General features: G+C 42.1%; 1 protein-coding gene across 1 annotated transcript; it reads left to right on the plus strand.

Moving 5' to 3' along the window:
* Nucleotides 1-500: 500 nt before the first annotated feature.
* On the plus strand, nt 501-14,018 carry LOC130377591 (serine/threonine-protein kinase OSR1-like). Its single transcript, XM_056584747.1, has 10 exons — nt 501-506; nt 887-952; nt 1,415-1,537; nt 5,045-5,080; nt 5,465-5,635; nt 7,486-7,541; nt 10,044-10,096; nt 10,204-10,272; nt 10,451-10,515; nt 11,037-14,018. Exons 1-10 carry the CDS (start codon nt 501-503, stop codon nt 11,109-11,111), a joined length of 720 nt encoding a protein of 239 aa, XP_056440722.1. The 3' UTR covers nt 11,112-14,018.
* Nucleotides 14,019-19,488: the final 5,470 nt, after the last annotated feature.

Below are 19,488 nucleotides of genomic sequence, written 5' to 3' on the forward strand. Positions count from 1 at the left end.
CTTGTCGTGGTGTCAGTCAGAATTTTCGATTTAGCTTTATAATCCATCTTGTTTACTTTATCCACTGCTGAAGTTGCCGCTGCAGTCTGTGGCTGATCGGCCAGGAGCTTGATCTTATTGTAGCTCGGGGAACAACGATAGTGCTGTCTCAGCTTTATTCACATTCCAGCCCAGTCCACCCTCTTTGGTTTTTAGTAAAAGACCTTACGTACACGTCCGCAGTACTCACAATGCACATCAGAGGGCAGCATTTGTCAGAATTTCAATGAGATGTTACAAGATGATGAGGCTGCTCGCAGCTACCACCACTGAATTCAGTGGCGGACTCAGAGTGTTTGAAGGGAAGGGGCAAACAATAAAAAGGGCACATTCTTGCTCTAGAGTGCACATCGTCATAATTAATTAATGAGAGGGCCCTCATTCATTTTTTTCACCTGTAAAGGGCAGCCAATAAGGCACTTTATCTCGTATTCACCACTCTAGAAGGCACTTTTTCAACCATGGAGGCACTGTAAGGGCATTAAAGAGGGCACTCATTGAGGCACGTTATCGGATTTTCCTTATCTATAGGGCTCATCATCATAATTTATTGTATGAAGGGGCACCAGAGGGCACCCAATAATTTTTTTCACATGTAAAGGGCAGACAATAAGGGCACTTTCTGTCGTATTCGCCACTCTTGAGGGCGACTTTTTCAACCATGGTGCCCCCCCCCCCCCCTGAATCCGCCACTGACATTCCAAGTTCCCTCTCCCCAATCCTTTTTTTTGGGGAACTGCATATTTATATATTCCTTGATTTGGAGTTGCAAACGGAGATTATTGTGTCCCTATTGATACAGCTGTGCCCCATGTCAAATTAATCCATTCTCCTTGTTTTATGGCAGAACAACGAATACTTGCAGGAGAGGTTACTTCAAAGAGCGCCAACAATAACAGAGAGGTCGAAAAAGGTAAGAGCCAGTCAGTAAGGTTACATTAAAGAAGACCTACATCACAAAGGTAACAGCCAGTCAGTAAGGTTACATTGAAGAAGACCTACATCACAAAGGTAACAGCCAGTCAGTAAGGTTACAATAAAGACGACCTACATCAGAACAAACGTAAAAGCCAGTCAGTAAGGTTACATAAAGACAACCTACATCAGAACAAACGTAAGAGCCAGTCAGTAAGGTTACATTAAAGACGACCTAACATCAGAACAAACGTAAGAGCCAGTCAGTAAGGTTACATTAAAGATGACCTACATCAGAACAAACGTAAGAGCCAGTCAGTAAGGTTACATTAAAGACGACCAACAAAGAAACTAAGATTATCCTCAGGTTTCTGCCTACAAACCGATGTGTGTTTGTGTGTCTTTTCGGACGTACGTGTGCGTGTGTGTGTGGGTGTGTGTGTGTATGTGTGGGTTTCAGGTGCGGCGGGTCCCTGGTTCCAGCGGGAGGCTCCACAAGACGGAGGACGGCGAGTGGGAGTGGAGCGACGAGGAGCTGGATGTGGAGAGCGAGGAGGGCAAGGCCGCCGTCGCCGCCTTGAGGGTGAGCCCTGCCACCGAGCTGTTCCTCCGTCTCCTTCACCTCCTTCTCCACCTCTTCTTCCTCTCCTCCACCTCTTCTTCTTCTCCTCCTCCTTCACCTCCTTCTCCACCTCTTCTTCCTCTCCTCCACCTCTTCTTCTTCTCCTCCTCCTTCACCTCCTCCACCTCTTCCTCTCCTTCTCCTCCTCAAACTCTTCTTCCTCTCCACATCTTCTTCCTCTCCTCCTTCTCCACCTCTTCATCCTCTCCTCCTCACACTCTACTTCCTCTCCTCCTCCAACTCTTCTTCCTCTCCTCCTTCTCCACCTCTTCATCCTCTCCTCCTCACACTCTACTTCCTCTCCACATCTTCTTCCTCTCCTCCTTCTCCACCTCTTCATCCTCTCTCCTCACACTCTACTTCCTCTCCTCCTCCAACTCTTCTTCCTCTCCTCCTTCTCCACCTCTTCTTCCTCTCCTCCTTCACCTCCTCCAACTCTTCCTCTCCTTCTCCTCCTCCACCTCTTCTTCCTCACCTCTGTTTCTTTCTCATACTCAGCCTCTTGCTTCCACTCTTCTTTCTGCTTATCCTCTTTCCCTTCCCTTTTTTCCCATTCCTTCTTCTCCTTTTTCTGCTGTTCCCCTCCATTCGCCTCCTCCCCCACCTCTTCCTCCTTTTCTGCTCCTCCTCCTCTTTCTTCTCCTCTGCTAATCTTTCTTCTCCTTCTCCCCCCCCCCCCTCTACTTTCTCCCTCTCCTCATCCACCTCTTTGACCTACTCCACCCCCTCCACCTCCTCTTTCCTCCTCTCTTTCTCAACCTGCTCCTCCTGGCGCATTAGCAACCCGATAAAGCATGTCCCCACAGTCTATAATCTGATTCACAATCACTTATGACAGATGTCCTCATAATGTCCAAATGTCCTCATATCACCAGTTCGACTTCCATAGTTTCCATGCTCCTCTCTAGTGTCTGTCACATGTCAGTGTGTTCGCCAGTGTGTCTTTTATTGTGTTATCTCCACTGAGTCTCCCACTATGTGTGTGTGTGCGTGTGTGTGTGTTTATTATCTTGTGTCCGGCGAAGGAGCAGCAGTCGAAGGCTGTTTGCGCGCCCAGGCGACAAGTGCGCTTCTCCTTCCCGCTCGAGCTGCCCACGGCCAGGGTTGTCCTTCTGCCAACACAATACACATGGCTGTTCCTAACAAGGAAGGGACTCTCTCTGTCCCACCAGGACAGGAAACACATTCACCCAGACAAGCATAGGAGGAGAGCGGGCCAGAGACATGGCGAGGGACAGGCCTGGAGAGAGAGGCTTGTGGAGAGAGGGAGAGCAGAGGCATGGGGAGAGAGGAAGAGTAGAGGCATTTGGAGAGAGGAAGAGTAGAGGCATTTGGAGAGAGGAAGAGTAGAGGCATGGGGAGAGAGGAAGAGTAGAGGCATGGGTAGAGAGGGAGAGTAGAGGCATGGGGAGAGAGGAAGAGTAGAGGCATGGGGATAAAGGGAGAGCAGAGGCATGGGGAGAGAGGGAGAGCAGAGGCATGGGGAGATAGGGAGAGCAGAGGCATTGGGAGAGAGGGAGAGTAGAGGCATGGGGAGAGAGGGAGAGCAGAGGCATGGGGAGAGAGGGAGAGCAGAGGCATGGGGAGAGAGGGAGAGCAGAGGCATTGGAGAGAGGAAGAGTAGAGGCATGGGGAGAGAGGGAGAGCAGAGGCATGGGGAGAGAGGAAGAGCAGAGGCATTGGGAGAGAGGAAGAGTAGAGGCATGGGGAGAGAGGGAGAGCAGAGGCATGGGGAGAGAGGGAGAGTAGAGGCATGGGGAGAGAGGAAGAGCAGAGGCATTGGGAGAGAGGAAGAGTAGAGGCATGGGGAGAGAGGGAGAGCAGAGGCATGGGGAGAGAGGGAGAGTAGAGGCATGGGGAGAGAGGAAGAGCAGAGGCATTGGGAGAGAGGAAGAGTAGAGGCATGGGGAGAGAGGAAAGAGCAGAGGCATTGGGAGAGAGGGAGAGTGGTAGCGGTTGACAGAGACATGGAGAGAGAGGTAAAGAGACTGTAGGTTCTTGCAATGTGATGTACAGGTGGTTAAAAGCTCTTCAAGGGTTAGCCTTTGAAACAGTTGTTTCTAGCTAGCTCCAGTCCAAATAGACAATGGGTTTTGTTCAGTCGTAAAAGGGAAGAATGCAACAAGGGCAATGGAGGACCGGCAGTGAATGATCACGAGTCCCTCGTCGGGGAAGGACAGAATGCTCCCCGGGTCGGAGACATACATACACTGTGCTCGTATTTCCAGGGCTAGCCTAGCGCATTTATGTTGGGGTCAGCATAGATAATTTGGATCATTTGCACACCACGGTAACATTGGATGCATCTTTAAATTGTTCCCGAGCTCTCAGAAAGCCAGTGTGGGTGTGTGTAAACCAGCTGAGATCAGAGCGGGGTCCCATTCCTGGAAGCCATGTGTATTTCTATTCTTCAATCACGTTTGCAGTAACTTTTACTGACCTTAATCAAAAGTCCTAATCGAAACCTACAATGCACTACTGATTAACCTGAGTGGACCAATGACTCTCTAATGAATTAAGATCATCTTTAACCACTGATTTGACATTTGGTTTCTTTGATGAATCACATCTTTCACTGCCTCTGCTAAATGCTTTTCCTCTCCCAATGTGGAGCTCTGTTTCTATCGTGGCTGGATGAATGATTCATCATGGTGAACCGTTTTTTAGGAGTTACTACTGGTATAATTAACTACCAGAAACCTAAGTGCTATTACTATGCCTCACTTTGTGTTGCACTGACACATAGAAACTGATCTCAAACCAAAATGGTATGGAAACTGTGGACAGCGTCTGCGCAACCTCACACCGTTACGTAGGATATCACAATGCTTTACTACAAAGTGACCCAAGTTTGTCTCCATTTTGAAACTGTATTCAGTTCCTCGAGCAGCGATCAGAACCGAGACCGTTCACTACACCCATTCAGTCTCTGCTGGCTTTCCTTTGCAGATGTTTGGAACACGACCGTATAATTGTGTGATCACTCTTTGTCTTACAAATAATTCTGCTTCTTCTATGTTGAGTTTTTTCAAGCCAATCCAACAAAATGCTCTGATTTGTTGCCAGTTGTCATTCGTTTGATCTCAAATTCAAATACATAGTTGGTACTTTTACACATTTGACAATGTTATTTTGGCATTGAAATGCCACACTTGAATTGACATTTATACACACTTAAAAATAAGATTTAAAACAATTTAATTCACATAATGTAGGTAACAGAATCGTATCCCAACTGTGAATGATTTTACAGTTACAGAACCCAAAGTCGACTATGCAGGCAGTCAGACGCAGGCTAAACAAATGGCAAAAGTGGACAATATCATTTCTTTATGTTGCGTGTACGTCTGTGTGCACACATACATCTGTGTGTGTGTCTATCTCGTTCTCTCTTCAAGTTATGGTCGGCTTGTTTTCGGGTGTACGAGAAGACTGTTTTCTAAACATACCTTCATGTGTTTCTCCTAGTCGCCCAGAGTGAAGGAGGGATCCGAAAGTTCTGAGGTGGGTGATAACGATAATAATGATGATGTCCCATTCGGTCAACATCTCCCACTGAATCTATTCAGTCTACCTTTAAACCTGCTGGGTTGAATCATGCCTGGTATTAAAAATGTTTTCAAACCAACTAAGCTTTTGTCTCATGATTAAGATTTCTGATTTTTGTTTTAGAATAAACAAAAAATAATACATCTCTATATTTTATATGGTTATTTTAGGAATGTACTGATGATGTAATGATATACTGTTTAACAGTTGGTCGCCCCTTGAATCCAAACAATTACACCTGTGGCATTATGACTAACCTTTACTTGTTCATGTATGTATTTATATATATATGTATTTATTCATTTTTACATACATTCATACACACACTGTTTAAAATAGGACTTTGTGGCTACGGAGGCCTCAAGTAGTCATCTCCAGCCCCCGGCCGCGGGTCAGCCCCAGCTACCTCATGCAGCAGGCCAGGCTCTGCTGCAGCCCACACAGCCCAACTCCCAACCCACTACCCAGGCTGCAGGCCCCGGCCTTCCCACTGCTGCTTTGTCTGCTCAGGTCAGTCCGCCGGCCCGCACCCCGTGCAGGAGAGCCGATAGAGTTAGGCCCAATCCGGATTCATTGCTCTACAAAAATCTCCACCTTAACCCTACCCCTACCCCTTACCCCTACCCCTCAACCCTACCCCTACGAAATGGGACGACAACCCTTCAAGACCCAGTTACAGTACGTCATTAGTAGTCATTGACTGGGTTTTGATGTATTTTTTTTTTAGCTTTTGATACAATATCTGTTTCTGGAATTTTACTGTAATAGTTTGAATGTCTTAGGAATGCAACCTTACCCACTTGGAAAAGCGTTGTACGATTAGATAAGATCAATCAAGCTCACAATCTGTTAGAAACTGCAGAAACTTTATTTTGGATCAAACATTATACAAGATCAACATAAATATTAGGGGTGTAACGATTCATCGATACGAATCGGTATCCGGTTGGATTAACACAGGTGTGACTACATCGATATGTCGGCCCCTGAATCGATTTAAAATGACCAAGAATCTGTCGATGCACCGATTTAAACGTTGCGAAACGGTTGAGTGAGCTTTAGCCTGATATCAAGACAGAAGTGTAAACTCATTTCATTCCGTTTCCATACGAATCCGGAAAATGAAACTGAAGGAAGCGAGCGGATCCGTGTGTGTGTTTGTGTATGTTTGCGAGTGCGTCCTTGGTGCGCCCTGTGACTAGGGAGCAACCAGAGATGTGAGTACGCGAATAACTCAAATTTAAGTGCAGCAAATCTGAAATCAAACGTGTGGAAGTCCTTTGGGTCTTGCCTCTGACAAAAGCTTCACAATTTTTTAATTGTGTAGAACAGCGATCAAGTCTATAAATAAACAAATAAATCGACATGTAGTTCTAAATTTATAATTTTTTCCCCTATGCCATACAAAACTAAATATATAAACCTAGGTCTTCCAATGCAGAAGAGGTGCTTTAGGTGGTGGAGGGATGGGCTCTGTGATGGCAGCGGCCTCAATGATCTCCTGAAAGAAAACATAACAAATAAAAGGAATTGTATGGCAGAACTGGGCCACATGTTATGTCCAATATATAATAACTGATATATACATATTTCTTGCAAAATAAATGAAAAAATACACTGGTTTATAAAAAGCAACGACATCACATTGGTCAACCATTCTTCAGGCTAATAAGCATTTTTAAAACAAATTATTGCATTACTTGGCAGGGGATTAAAGCTTATCTTCAACCTGGGGTCCCTAGAACATGGAGCATATGGATATCATACGACATGAGCCCGGCAGTGTCTTCTATTAACATAGAAACATTTACATTTGTGGTTTTCAATCCTGTCGCACCTTTTTTCGCCCGCCATCTTGCCTAGGATTTTTCTTTCCATTTTCTCGCAAGGTATTGTGGGAGCAATTCACAACTGGAGCGTTCTCAGTTTCAATGTGCCCATCGAAAAATCGCAATTTTCGAAGGGGGGATGTAAGCCCTCCTCCTTACCCCTTACCCTACCTTTAAATGGGTTTTGGACACGGCTACACAGCGCGTGAACGCGCAACAGCGAGGGTTAGGGCTGAGATTTTGCTTTGAGCAATGAAATTGGATTCAGCCTTAGTCTATTGATTTAGAGACAATATGAAGACATTCTTGTGACATTAAGCTAAAGTGCTAAAGAGTAACATAGTGCAGCTTTTTAGAGCATAACTTGAACTCGCTGTTCAGAGTTTGGGCTGAGTGTCAGTTCAACACATAATAATGAAGCTGATAACGTTGTTGTATAATGAAGTTATACATTGAAGTTGATAACTTTGTATTTCAAATGAGGTCTTACTGATACATAGTTCCATTGATGTTGTGTTTGTGTGTTGGCAGATCCTAACATCAACAAGTGATCCTAAGGCCCCCATCAGCCTGGTGTTACGGTTAAGGTGGGGAAACCAACGGTTCATGTCCCTTAATAAAGAAGCACTAGGAAAGATTTGGAGGGCATTCTTCTAACAAACATGAGTTTGAAAATATATCCCCCAGCAGCAAGTGGGCAGAGAAAGGCACCCAGGAACTCGTTCTTTGGCCTGCTACACAGCCAACTACACATTCTTAGTTTTGAAATCAAGTGGTTTTGTTGCAGAAGATTCTATTTACAGATAGCTGCCAGAATATTATTCTAATTTGATCATTTTGACACAAATATTGCTTACTGTTCCTTTAAAATATTGTTTGTTCAGACTAAGAGCCGAGGAATTATGTCTTGCATTAGGTTTATCAGGGCTCCAGACTGTGACCAAATGGTCGCATTTTGCGACCAAATTTTGAGATTGTGCGACTGAATTTTACATCTGGTCACTCATGTGCCACCAGTAATTTGATTTATTTTTTTACACGTTAATCGTGGAAGCGGCGCGTCAATGAATCCTGAATCTGTAGCAGACCAATCTGTGAGAAGGATACGGAATGGCCTCTGTTAGTGGCTAATGTGTGGAGGGGGAGGGTCCTAGATGTGCGTGCCTCAACGACTGTGAGAAGGAGAAAGATTTCACAACCTGCTACGTGCGTTTGAACAATGACCTAGCGAACTATTGATTTGTTCTGCCGACATGCGGCTAGTGTGCCAGTGCCAGTCAGAGTCCTGCACGGGTATTATTTTGCAAACCCGAACCCGCCCTTACCCGCAATACTTAAATCCGCATCCGACCAGTGTTCCGACAGTAGCGCAAATTACATTCCTCAACTGACCAGACCCGCTATAAATTGATATCGACGCCCAACCCGCACCCGAAGGAAAATTAGTCACGTTAGATGGAACGCGGGGCTATTACACTATCTGGTGTTTGGCGTGGTGCTTTAGATTGCTTCGCAAAAATAGCACATCATCCACTGTTCACACTACATGCGTCCGTCGGCGGATGGCCGAGGGTGTGTCTGACGAATAGGGGACTAGTAGACGCATACTGAAGCCATCGAATTGCTTCCCGCTATAGATAGATAGATAAATACTTTAATAATCCCAGGGGGAAATAATTTTTGTCACGAACTCCAGATATACATACACAAATGTTAAGAATAAAATAAATATAAAATATATTATATATATATATATATATATATATATATATATATATATATATATATATATATATATATATATATATATATATACACACACACACATAATATAAATACATATACACACATAAAAGATACAACCTAAGAAATACAAATATACAAATAACATAAATTTAAGGACAATATAAATATATATATACAACACCATATATACATACATATATATATATATACACACATACACATATACATATATATATATATATATATATACATATATATACATACATACATATACACATACATACATAAGACAGCACAGTACAAAAAGTATTGTACAGTATTGTGCAAAAGGTGCAAGAATTATAGTCCTTGTTTGAGGTCAGAGATTAGAGAGGGGGGGGGGGTGTCTGACCTTCTAAGGGAGGCGTTGTAAAGTTATTGGCCACAGGCAGGAATGATTTCCTGTGGTGCTCTGTGGTGCATCTGGGTGAGAGGAATCTTATGCTGAAGGTGCTCCTCTGCTGGGCCAGTGTGTCGTAGAGAGGGTGTGAGACATAAATATATAATACTTAACTATAATGGCGATATGTGGATATAAATACAAAAGATGACACAAACAGGTGGCTAAAAACAATCCTATTTTTCCACATTTCTTTAAAAATATATGAGGCTGGATTTTTACTGCTTCTTCCTGCTTGTTATTGCAAAATGGATCCAAGAAGAGCGTGGATTGCATTTGCATAACAGCGATCTGATTAGCTGACGGATCTGGCGCTGCATGAAAAGTTGAAAATTTCTCAACTTTTTGACGCAGGCCACGGAGCCAAATGGACGGACGGACCCACAATGCATTTCGCGAGCGCCCCATGCAAAGTCAATGAGATCCGTCGACGGACGGAGGTAGTGTGAACAAGCCCTGAAACTGTCGCTTCCGTGCTGGTCGAACGCATGCGCGCACACATGGAAACCATTGGGATAGATGAGAATCACAATAAAATGAACTGAATTTGAAACCGCACATTGTAATTTCTGCATCTATAATCAAAATATGTAATACAGGGAAAATTAGTAGAAATTTGAATATTTGGTTGGCATGTTGTTTCACGCTGTGTGCCCCTAAAATTTCTGGTTGCGCCCCTACAATTTTCAGTTAGGGGCCACAGTACTCCTGGTATAAAAAGTTTGTCTGTAGCCCTGTTTATGATGAGTCTGTGATGATGACAGAGAGTTGTGTTTGTCTTCCATTTACAGTATTTTGTGAGGCGTTACATATTTCTACATTTTTGCTGCAAATAGAAAAACTAGAGTGAGCGATCAGATCACTCTATATCAAGGTTCTTATTTTTCCATTTCCTTCATTGCAGAAATTTAAAGAAGGAACTAAATGACATCCGCTTTGAATTCATGCCAGGACGAGGTCAGTAAGATGAAGTGATTCCTATAAGCCAAACCCTGATTCAGACTCGTGGCAGCAGTATATGGGCCCCTCTCCATTGAGTTCTCTCCCTCTCTGCCTCTCCTCAGACACGGCTGACGGCGTCTCTCAGGAGTTGGTCTCCGCAGGCCTTGTTGACGGCAGGGATTTAGTTATAGGTCAGTTGCCCTGCTCTACGGACCGAGGACATGCTTGTTGACCCCTGCTGTGTCTGACCACCTAATATGGGGAATTAGACCCTTTTGTTGAAGACCTTCCCAGAGATCTGCACTGGCTTCATTTCTATAGTGAGCTGAGAAGGACAAGTCAGTCAATATGTGTTCTTTGTCTTTTCAGTTGCTGCTAATTTGCAAAAAATTGTGGATGAGCCTCAGTCGAACCGAAATGTGACCTTCAAATTGGTAAGTGGCTGTGGTCCCTTGCTCCAGGGCATCACCCCATAACAAAGTAGTGGTCAACAGTGTTGGGAATGGTGTCGTTACAAGGTTACTGGAACCAGTGTGTGTGTGTGTGTGTGTGTGTGTGTGTGTGTGTGTGTGTGTGTGTGTGTGTGTGTGTGTGTGTGTGTGTGTGTGTGTGTGTGTGTGTGTGTGTGTGTGTGTGTGTGTGTGTGTGTGTGTGTGTGTGTGTGTGATTTGTATTTTACGAAACAAGAATACATTTTGTTATGGTAACGCTTGGTAAAAAAAACAAATGAATTATCCGATCTAAAAACGGTACCTTAATTATTGAAATAATTGCAGCCAACCCTGGTGTTGAAAGTAGGGGATGAGTTAAAGGACGTGGAGTTTAAGGGAGGATTAGTTTAAAGGAGGATGAGTCTCTTCCGTCCTCCAGGATGGTCCGGACCACACTAAGCAGTCCAAGGCTGCGTGTGTCCTTGGTTAATGCCTGTGTTCTGTCTCTCCTCTCCACCTTCCAGGCCTCTGGGGTGGAGGCCAGTGAAATACCAGACGACGTCAAGCTGATGGGCTTCGCTCAGCTCAGTATTAGTTAAACAAATGGGACTTGCCTAAAAGAATGTAAAAAAAATAAATCATATGCATTTTTGTTTAATTCTCTGGCCGTAAAGAAACCACTACTGCCAACGAAGAGAGGCAGCATGCCTGCCAGCGGGGGCCAGGACACCGCAGCGGACTATAACAGTAACAGGGTTTACAGTATATATGTAGGATGAAGTATCTGACGTCTTTAACGTCCATGCTCTCTGCTCTCCCGCTCTTACTCTGTGTCATGTTCTGCATCTTCCCCATCTGAAGCACTAAAACCTGCTCCCTGTAACAAGGCCTTATCTATATCACATCTGAAGCCCTTAAACCTGCTCCCTGTAACAAGGCCTTATCTTCATCACATCTGAAGCCCTTAAACCTGCTCCCTGTAACAAGGCCTTATCTTCATCTCAGCTGCTGAACGGGTCCCTCGCCTCCCCACAAAACCACATGAAAGTGGTTTATATTGCTGATGTTTTAGTTTATTTGTTCTTTTTTTCTATTTTCTTTTGGTTGGAGGGGGACTCAATCAGAAGCCAGCCTGATGTGGAACCGTTACAGGCATTGAGCTTCAAAAAGCAACGCGGGTCGCCCACATCGTCACGTCGCGCAACAGTCAACTGATAAATAATGACTCACTAAAACCTTCACATAAGCCAAAACAACTTCAATACAGCATTGCTTTACCCCTTAAGGCCGTGTTCACATCTAGCGATTTTTGTAATAGGGAAAGGTTGATCCGACCGTTTTTTTCAAAAAAAGAAGAAGCTGGCAGCGTTTTTTTGTCCTAAAAGCACTGGGAGCGTTTTTTTTATCGCTTAGGAACCAATTCTAGACCCGACATTACCCGCCTACTACGTATCCCGGCTAGAGCCCATTAGACATGTCATAGATCTCGACATGTTCTGTAATTAAAACTATTAATCGCTCCACCGGCACTTTCCCCGAGTGATTTGTCCGCCATTGTTTCTTGTTTTGACAGTGAGTTTCCTCTCACTGTGTCAATGTTCCGCTTTTGATTGGTCAGTTGCCAAAAAGACCCCTGACGTCGGCCGCTTTCTTCCTGAAAGTTGAACTTTTTTCAACGCTCCGTATGGAAGAAAAAAACGCTGGGAGAGGCGTTTAAAAAAACGGCTGTGACTTTTTCCAGAAACGCTCTGCTCCATAGGAATATAATGTAAAACAAGCGCTGGCAAATTTAAAAAAAACGCTAGATGTGAACACGGCCTAACCCGTCATGGCTGTATTGGCATGTCACCTGCTGCTAGAGCTGCTGAAGTGGAGCCAAGGAGCGCTAGTCCGGCTGGATCCAGTCAATGTGGGTTTAAACGTTGTAGTTTTATCCGCGCCAAGTGGACGACTGATTGTTCAGTTACAAAAGTGAAACCGTCAGGGATGATGTAAGAATATGTAAGGATAATATTTACTTTTATTTTGGTTTTCTTTTCCGATTGGTGGTGTCCTAGTAGTGCATATAAAACCTATAACTAATTGATCTAATGTCATCTCTGAAGGCCTACATCAAACCTATTTTTCCTTCCTTTGTGTTTTGTTTTAATGGAGGGTAGCATTCCGGCCTTGTGTACCAAATCACTGTTAGGACTTTCCATAAAAGTGAATATATTAAAGTTTGTAAATTAATGTTTTTCACCAACATCACTGGAAGCCACAAGTGTTGTATGAGCAAATATGTGTACTGTTTGTCTGTCGGTGTATTATGCGATTTCTCTGTTTGGAATCTAATTCTCAAAGACTTTAAAGTGCATATTTGCTTATTTGGAAGAACAATTCGTACTTAACTTAACTTCTAGTACGTAAATAAGACCATATGGCTTTGATTTGTTTTTATATCTTGATATTTCATTTTTTCTTCTCTTTTCTGTCCTATGAGAAGATTTGGGATTGTAGCGGGGGAAAGGAAAACGACAGGAAAGGAAATGTAATGTTTAATTCTTCTGTTTTTGCAATCCACACCGTTGGTATGTTTCAAATGTGGCTTATTCACGCAGGTTCGAAGTCCTATGCTTGAACACATTACGCTGGGATTCAGCCGTTGTCGGGCAACAATACAAGGCCTGTCCAGGTCACTTTCTTTAATCCTGAGCTAAGTCAATAAAGAGTTCTCACACTCATTTAAGATTTCAAAATGGCTGCTTATTATAACACATCCCGTGTCACGAGTTTGTGGGTCACTTCATCTTAAAGATGTCTTTTAATACACAGAACCATGTCACCAAGATGTGCGTTAATACAACCCACTGGCATTGACCTCCATAGGAAATATGTATTACCTATTGGTAATATTATAGGTAAAAGTATGACCTATGGATCTGTGTGTCTTAAGACCAACTCAAATTTGTGAGGACTGAAAGAAGATGCTGAGTATCTCATACCCCAGCCTTCTGCCATGTTTCATTTCTTGGTGTTGAGGTTTCAGTTGAGACCTTCCTCTCCTGGTGATTTTTGTCTCTTTAAGAGGTGTGGTCAAATGGCAGGTTTTCCCCTAACGTACAGCAAGGAGCAGAGCATCTAGCTAATATTAAAGGTTCAAACACGCAGCATTGATGCCATTGCCTGTAGTCGAACGGGCATGGATTTGGATTTGTCAAACCAGTGTTGGCCAGACTGTACCCCTGAGGAATCCTTGACACTTCACCCCTCTCTCAAACATAACCTGCTGGGTCTTTATCTCATGCTGATCAAACTGAGGACACTCAGACACGGGTTTCTTCTTTTTTTTTTTTTTTTTGTGTTCAACTCAGTAGTATCACCACACTGATGTATTTACACTATCCACTCATTTTCAGTTTTCCATGCTTGGTTCTTATAGATTATTTGAGAGTTGACTGCATGTTTGATTCATTGTTTCAATCAATAAAGAATGAACATATCCAAACAGATTTGACTGGTTGCCATTGACTCAAACACTCAATATTTGTTAAGGTTACAATGTTGTTGGGTGTGTCAAAATGCATGCTTGTTAAAAGGATTTCAGTAAAATATGTTTTTCACTAATTGTAATAAATTATTTACCCAACATTTATTCTATTAAAGCCACAATGTGTACGATTAAAGTAAACTACACATGTCGCTGCATGTGAATTTTCTGTGTGGGGTTGCCCTAACTCGTTGTGTGGGTAATGTTCTTTGAGCATGCTAACAAGCTAATGCCCCCCAGCTGCCGAAGAGGTCCTTTCCTTTTCGAAGATCTGCTTATGCGTGGTTTCTATATATGTAAACCAACTTTGACGCCCTGAGTTGTTCGTCTTTGGAATGGTTGAAGTCAGTGTTTTCTCGCCATTGACTTCCATTATAAAAAATAGGTTGGTAAGCAACTTCATCATTGTTCATTTCAAATTGACACTGATGTAATTTTGTTGGATATCAAAACAAAACTTTACATAATATCTAAGGTCCTTCATGGGAACACAAAAGTAACAATGGCGCCTCATTTGGATAATCGTACTTTCTCATAAATCCACCATAACTCAGCCATTCTTAACATAATTACAACCAAAATTAAAGCTGCAAGCAGCACTTTACGGGGGCCAAGCCTAATGCAGACCATTAAGACCCTGAAGACACAGAACTTTAAAGGCACCCAGTGCAACTTTCGAGGCTTAAAAATAAACATTCAATTTCTAGTCTTTTTTACACGTAGTAAGTTTCAATAACTCCATACCATTACATACCGACATTCAAGCAGCAAAGATGAGACGTCGTTGTGTGGTGAGAACTGATAGAAAATCGATAACAACAACAATGCCGCCATTTTCTTTATTTTTTGTAACCTACAATAAATGAAGCAGGCTTCCAGTCAATGGAAAAATGGCTTCTCCCCACCGGCGATTGTTGTTGTTTACGATTTTCTATCAGTTCTCACCACACAGCGACGTCTCATCTTTGCTCCTTGAATGTCGATATGTAATGGTATGGAGTTATTGAAACTTACTACGTGTAAAAAAGACTAGAAATTGAATGTTTATTTTTCATTGAATGTTTACATAAAGTTGCACTGGGTGCCTTTAAGACCTTATTTTGTCTGCATATGGTTGACAACGCTGGAATAGCCTCAACTTGGATCTGGCGATGGAAGAACAAACTTCCATGACTGTACGTCAAAAGGCTGAGGAGTTATGAGTCTTTAAAGTTTACAATTGATCGCTTTAGCGCCCCATATGGTCCTATTTGGATAAACTTTAGCTTGGTTAACCTTGAACTATGCTTCTTTAAGTTTCAAGTTTTGAATTTAGTTTGTATTCATTAGGGATGGGCATGATTAATCGACGATCGACTAATTGATCGTTAAGAATTTCATTGATTACGTACATTTTTCATCGATTAAACTAATGCAGTGTGCAATTAAACATTTTACCACACAGGGGCAATATTTAAATTTGCGGCTCCTCCCCCGCAATAAACATCCCGCTTTGAACGGTGAACTCTTTACGCCTAGCAGCTATAAAAACTACAAAATGACTATTAATGCAGGCTATGTGGAAAATGCGCCGACTTTGGCTCAGCCTGGCTCCGCCCTATTCCGCTACGTAGCTAAGATGGCTGCCGTTGAGTACGAAAAGTGACATCGCCACACACTTCGTGATTTGACCGTTTTCAGTACACTTATTTTCGCCCGATCTGAATCGGAACGCCCTACGTACTCAAACTTAAGACTAGTAAGTATGGATAGTATGGATATTGGAACACGGCGATGTAATCATGAAGCGGACGATGCCACGGCGAAGTCTGGTGTGGGACCATTATGATTTAAAAAATTACTTCTTGGGGAGCAATATAGGCCTACCACTCAAGGCGAGGTTAGCATCGAAGCAGAAATGAAGAACTTTCTGAGCCCCTGGATTGTGGAAAGTTGTTCCCCCGCCTTGCCAAGTTAGCACGGAGGTATTTGTGCATCACGGCAACGCCGGTCCCCTCAGAGCGGGTGTTTTCGGCGGCTGGACTGACGGTCACCAGGCTGCGGTCGCGTCTGACGCTAGAGCATGCCAACATGCTCATCTTTCTGAACAAAAATCTGTAGACTGGTTGGTTAAGTTATAACACAATTGTTTTTTAAATATTATGATTGTTATTATTTTGGAAAGAAACTAGGGTTGTGTTTATTTTTAGTTATGTTTATGAGCACCGGCTTTGAGCTGCATGATCCGTTGCTTAAAGCTTTTAATGTAAAATATTATTATTATTATTATATGGACTAATTGATCGTTAATTCTCCCGACGATCGACTAAGACAACTTAATCGAATGCCCATCCCTAGTATTCATACTACAAAAAGTTAGGGCCAGATACCAAGTTTCAGATTTTCTTTTTTTCATGTGCCACGGTTCATGGCTGTATAGGTCTGACCACGATATAGCGCTCCCTGTGGCCCCTACATATGCTAATTAAATTTGACAACTCACAGGTGTTCAGGTTTGGACTGGTTTATTTTAGCGATTTCGGCTCATTCACTCTCCATATTAAATATTATAAATTCATTTAAAGAAAGTATGCAATGGTTGGTCTAAAAAAGTAGTAGCGCAGTGCACTGATACATGCCGACTTTTCCGGCTGGCTTGGTGCCGTCATGAGCTAGTCTAGCTCGGCTGGCTTAGGACTTTATTATGCGGAACCCAAAGAAGATGATTCACATTTCGTTTACCACCATCCACATATATTTGGTTGTGCCTCGTAAAATATTATTCACACCGATATTACACAATCCACAAATACATAATGTCCGCCTGTGTCTTGTGAAATTCAATCCACACTCACTTTTTTCAAATTTTTGGATTGCATGGCCCTTGTGAATTGCCCGATACAAGGCCAAGCCTGTGTTGGAGAGAGGCCGCAGTTCAGAAAGGCAACTTCAAACAAATGCATCCAATTTTTATTTTCAGATATACACTGGAAAAAGGTTTTTAAGCCGTACTTCATCTGATTATTATTTTGTAATTCAATTCAAATAAACATTTTTTGTTTTATTTTTAAAATAACTTTTTTTTATTTCAAAATACTGTGAAATATAGATATTTTTAATTAGGAGCTCAATTAAGAAATATCCATTTTGACAAATGTAAAATTTTAAGGTTGTGTATTCAACTGATTAATAATTTTGTCATTCAATCCAAATAAACATTTTTTGTTTTCTTCCTAAAACACAGTTATATTTGATTAGGAGCTCAATTTAGAAATATTTGTTTCGACAAATGTACAATTTCAAGGTTACGTACAAGCCTGCGCATGCGCATTAAATACAAAGACGCTTACGACTACTGGACCAAACCGCAGTGTTGCCAACTTAGCGATTTTGACGCTATATTTAGCTACTTTTCAGACCCCTTTGGCGACTTTTTTTCAAAACAGCGACAAGCGACAAATCTAGCTCCTTTTTCAGCTGCTATTGGTGACTTTTGGCGACTTTTTGAGGTGAAAGCACTATCGCTATTACCTCTTCACAACGAGCACCGGGTGCCTGCGCGGCCCCTCCCCCGTCTCAACGCACTTACAGGCAGCTCAGTCCTCGTGGTAAAAAGCAAACTCAGGAACCGGATGTCCTTGCAGACCTTAAACTCCATCCTATACATCCGATATGGATTAAAGCTGTCAGGTGATGCTTGCTTTGAGCACCAGCTGCCTGATCATGATTTGAAGCTTTTTGGAACATCGGCTGCTTATTCATTCAAGGTAGCACCTACAGCTGAACCTGCAGTAGAGAGCCTTGACCAGAGTGACGATGACTCACTGGTTCTGTGAGCTAGCACAGCCTGTCTGTGTCTGGAGGGAGGTCTGGAGTAGGCCTAACTCTGCCATTTAGATTGTTAATATATATTGTATACAAAAATATGTTATGTTTAAAAATGTTCATGTTTAAATGAGAAAAAATGGTTTGATTACATTTTAATCCTTTTGATTGGATAAAACAAATGATTTCTGATAGATATTTCTTAAATGAGAAACAATTGTTTGATTCGATTTTTATCTTTTAAATTGGATAAAACAAATTATATCGGATGCACATTATGACTTAAATGAGAAACAATTGTTTGATTAAATTTTAATCTTTTTGATTGGATAAAACAAATTATTTCTGATAGATATTTCTTAAATGAGAAACAATTGTTGGAGTGAATCAATATTTTTTTGTTTAGGATTTAACATACGATTTAAATGTATTAACTTCATTCAAAGAATAGAATTATACTTGGTGCCAAGTTGTATTATTTAGTTTTTATGAATATAGGAAATATTGTTTGAGGCAAGCTATATATTTGTCATTGGCTCAAGTTATGTAATATAGATGTGAACCATTACCCTAGATTTTTTTAATTGGTTCAACAGAAGGCTTTTTCCAGTGTAGACTTGAAATTTGGAATGGGTATACTATGGAATCTCCTCTTGTTGACAGCTGAGCCGACATGGTCCTGATACAACGTTACACTTGCTTAAACATCAGAGATATGCATATTTTTCACTTTCAAATGTATATCTCTGCCGCCTTTGGCCTTATGCTATGAGTTGAACACAATATAGTCCCACAGTCACCTCGTACATGTGTGTAAAGCTTACAGCTTTACCACCTTCGGCACAAAAGCAGATTATGTGTGGCTCTTCGAGTTGTATCCATTGCATTAAGTCTAAATTGTCCGGCTGAATGGGTTGCACCTTGAAAGTTGTTCATCATAATGAATGGTGCATGCATACAAAGTGTCATGCATATTGCACTTTCCTAGTGGAAATGGCAACCTGTTGAGTATTTTGTACTACAAAGGCTTGACCTCAATTTAACGGTACAAAAAAGATGTGGAGACACTGTGACCATTTTCCCTTCATCGCGCAACAATAAAACACAGAGCTTTCCCCATGATCCTTCGTGCAACACGTTGACCTGTCTAACAGAGTCAATTGTGGCTTGTGATGGCTCAATGCATGCACGGAATGCGGTGAGGTCGGGCATTCAAATTAGGAATGTCACAGCCTGGTTGTCAGTGTGGGCCTATGCAAATAATGTTTGCAAATGTCCAACGTTGTTTGAATATCCCTATTAAATAGGTGCAGCTGCTAGTAATGTCTCCATTCTATCTGCATACTTTATCTTGTAATTTGGTTCTACTTCCTATCCTAGAGCTAAAAGCAGTTTATGTGTGGCTCTTTGGTCGCGTTGTATCCATTGCATTAAATCTAAATGGTATGGCTAATGGGTTGCACCTTGCAAGTTGTTCATCATAACAAATGGTGCATGTATACAAAGTGTCATGCATATTGCACTTTCCTAGTGGAAATGGCAGCCTGTTGAGTATGTTGCACTTCAAAGGCTTGATATAGCGCCACCTATAGTTAATTCTGGCCTATCCTTTTAATTCATTCATTAATTTTAGGAGTACTACA

Source organism: Gadus chalcogrammus, chromosome 23 (assembly GCF_026213295.1).
Source record: "Gadus chalcogrammus isolate NIFS_2021 chromosome 23, NIFS_Gcha_1.0, whole genome shotgun sequence".
NCBI lineage: Eukaryota > Metazoa > Chordata > Actinopteri > Gadiformes > Gadidae > Gadus > Gadus chalcogrammus.

Bases quoted from the DNA above. Each gene is read 5' to 3' on its own strand.
- LOC130377591 (XM_056584747.1), top strand. The intron at 1,538-5,044 runs GTGAGCCCTGCC...TGTTTCTCCTAG, and splicing joins CCGCCGTCGCCGCCTTGAGG to TCGCCCAGAGTGAAGGAGGG. The intron at 5,081-5,464 runs GTGGGTGATAAC...TGTTTAAAATAG, and splicing joins AGGGATCCGAAAGTTCTGAG to GACTTTGTGGCTACGGAGGC.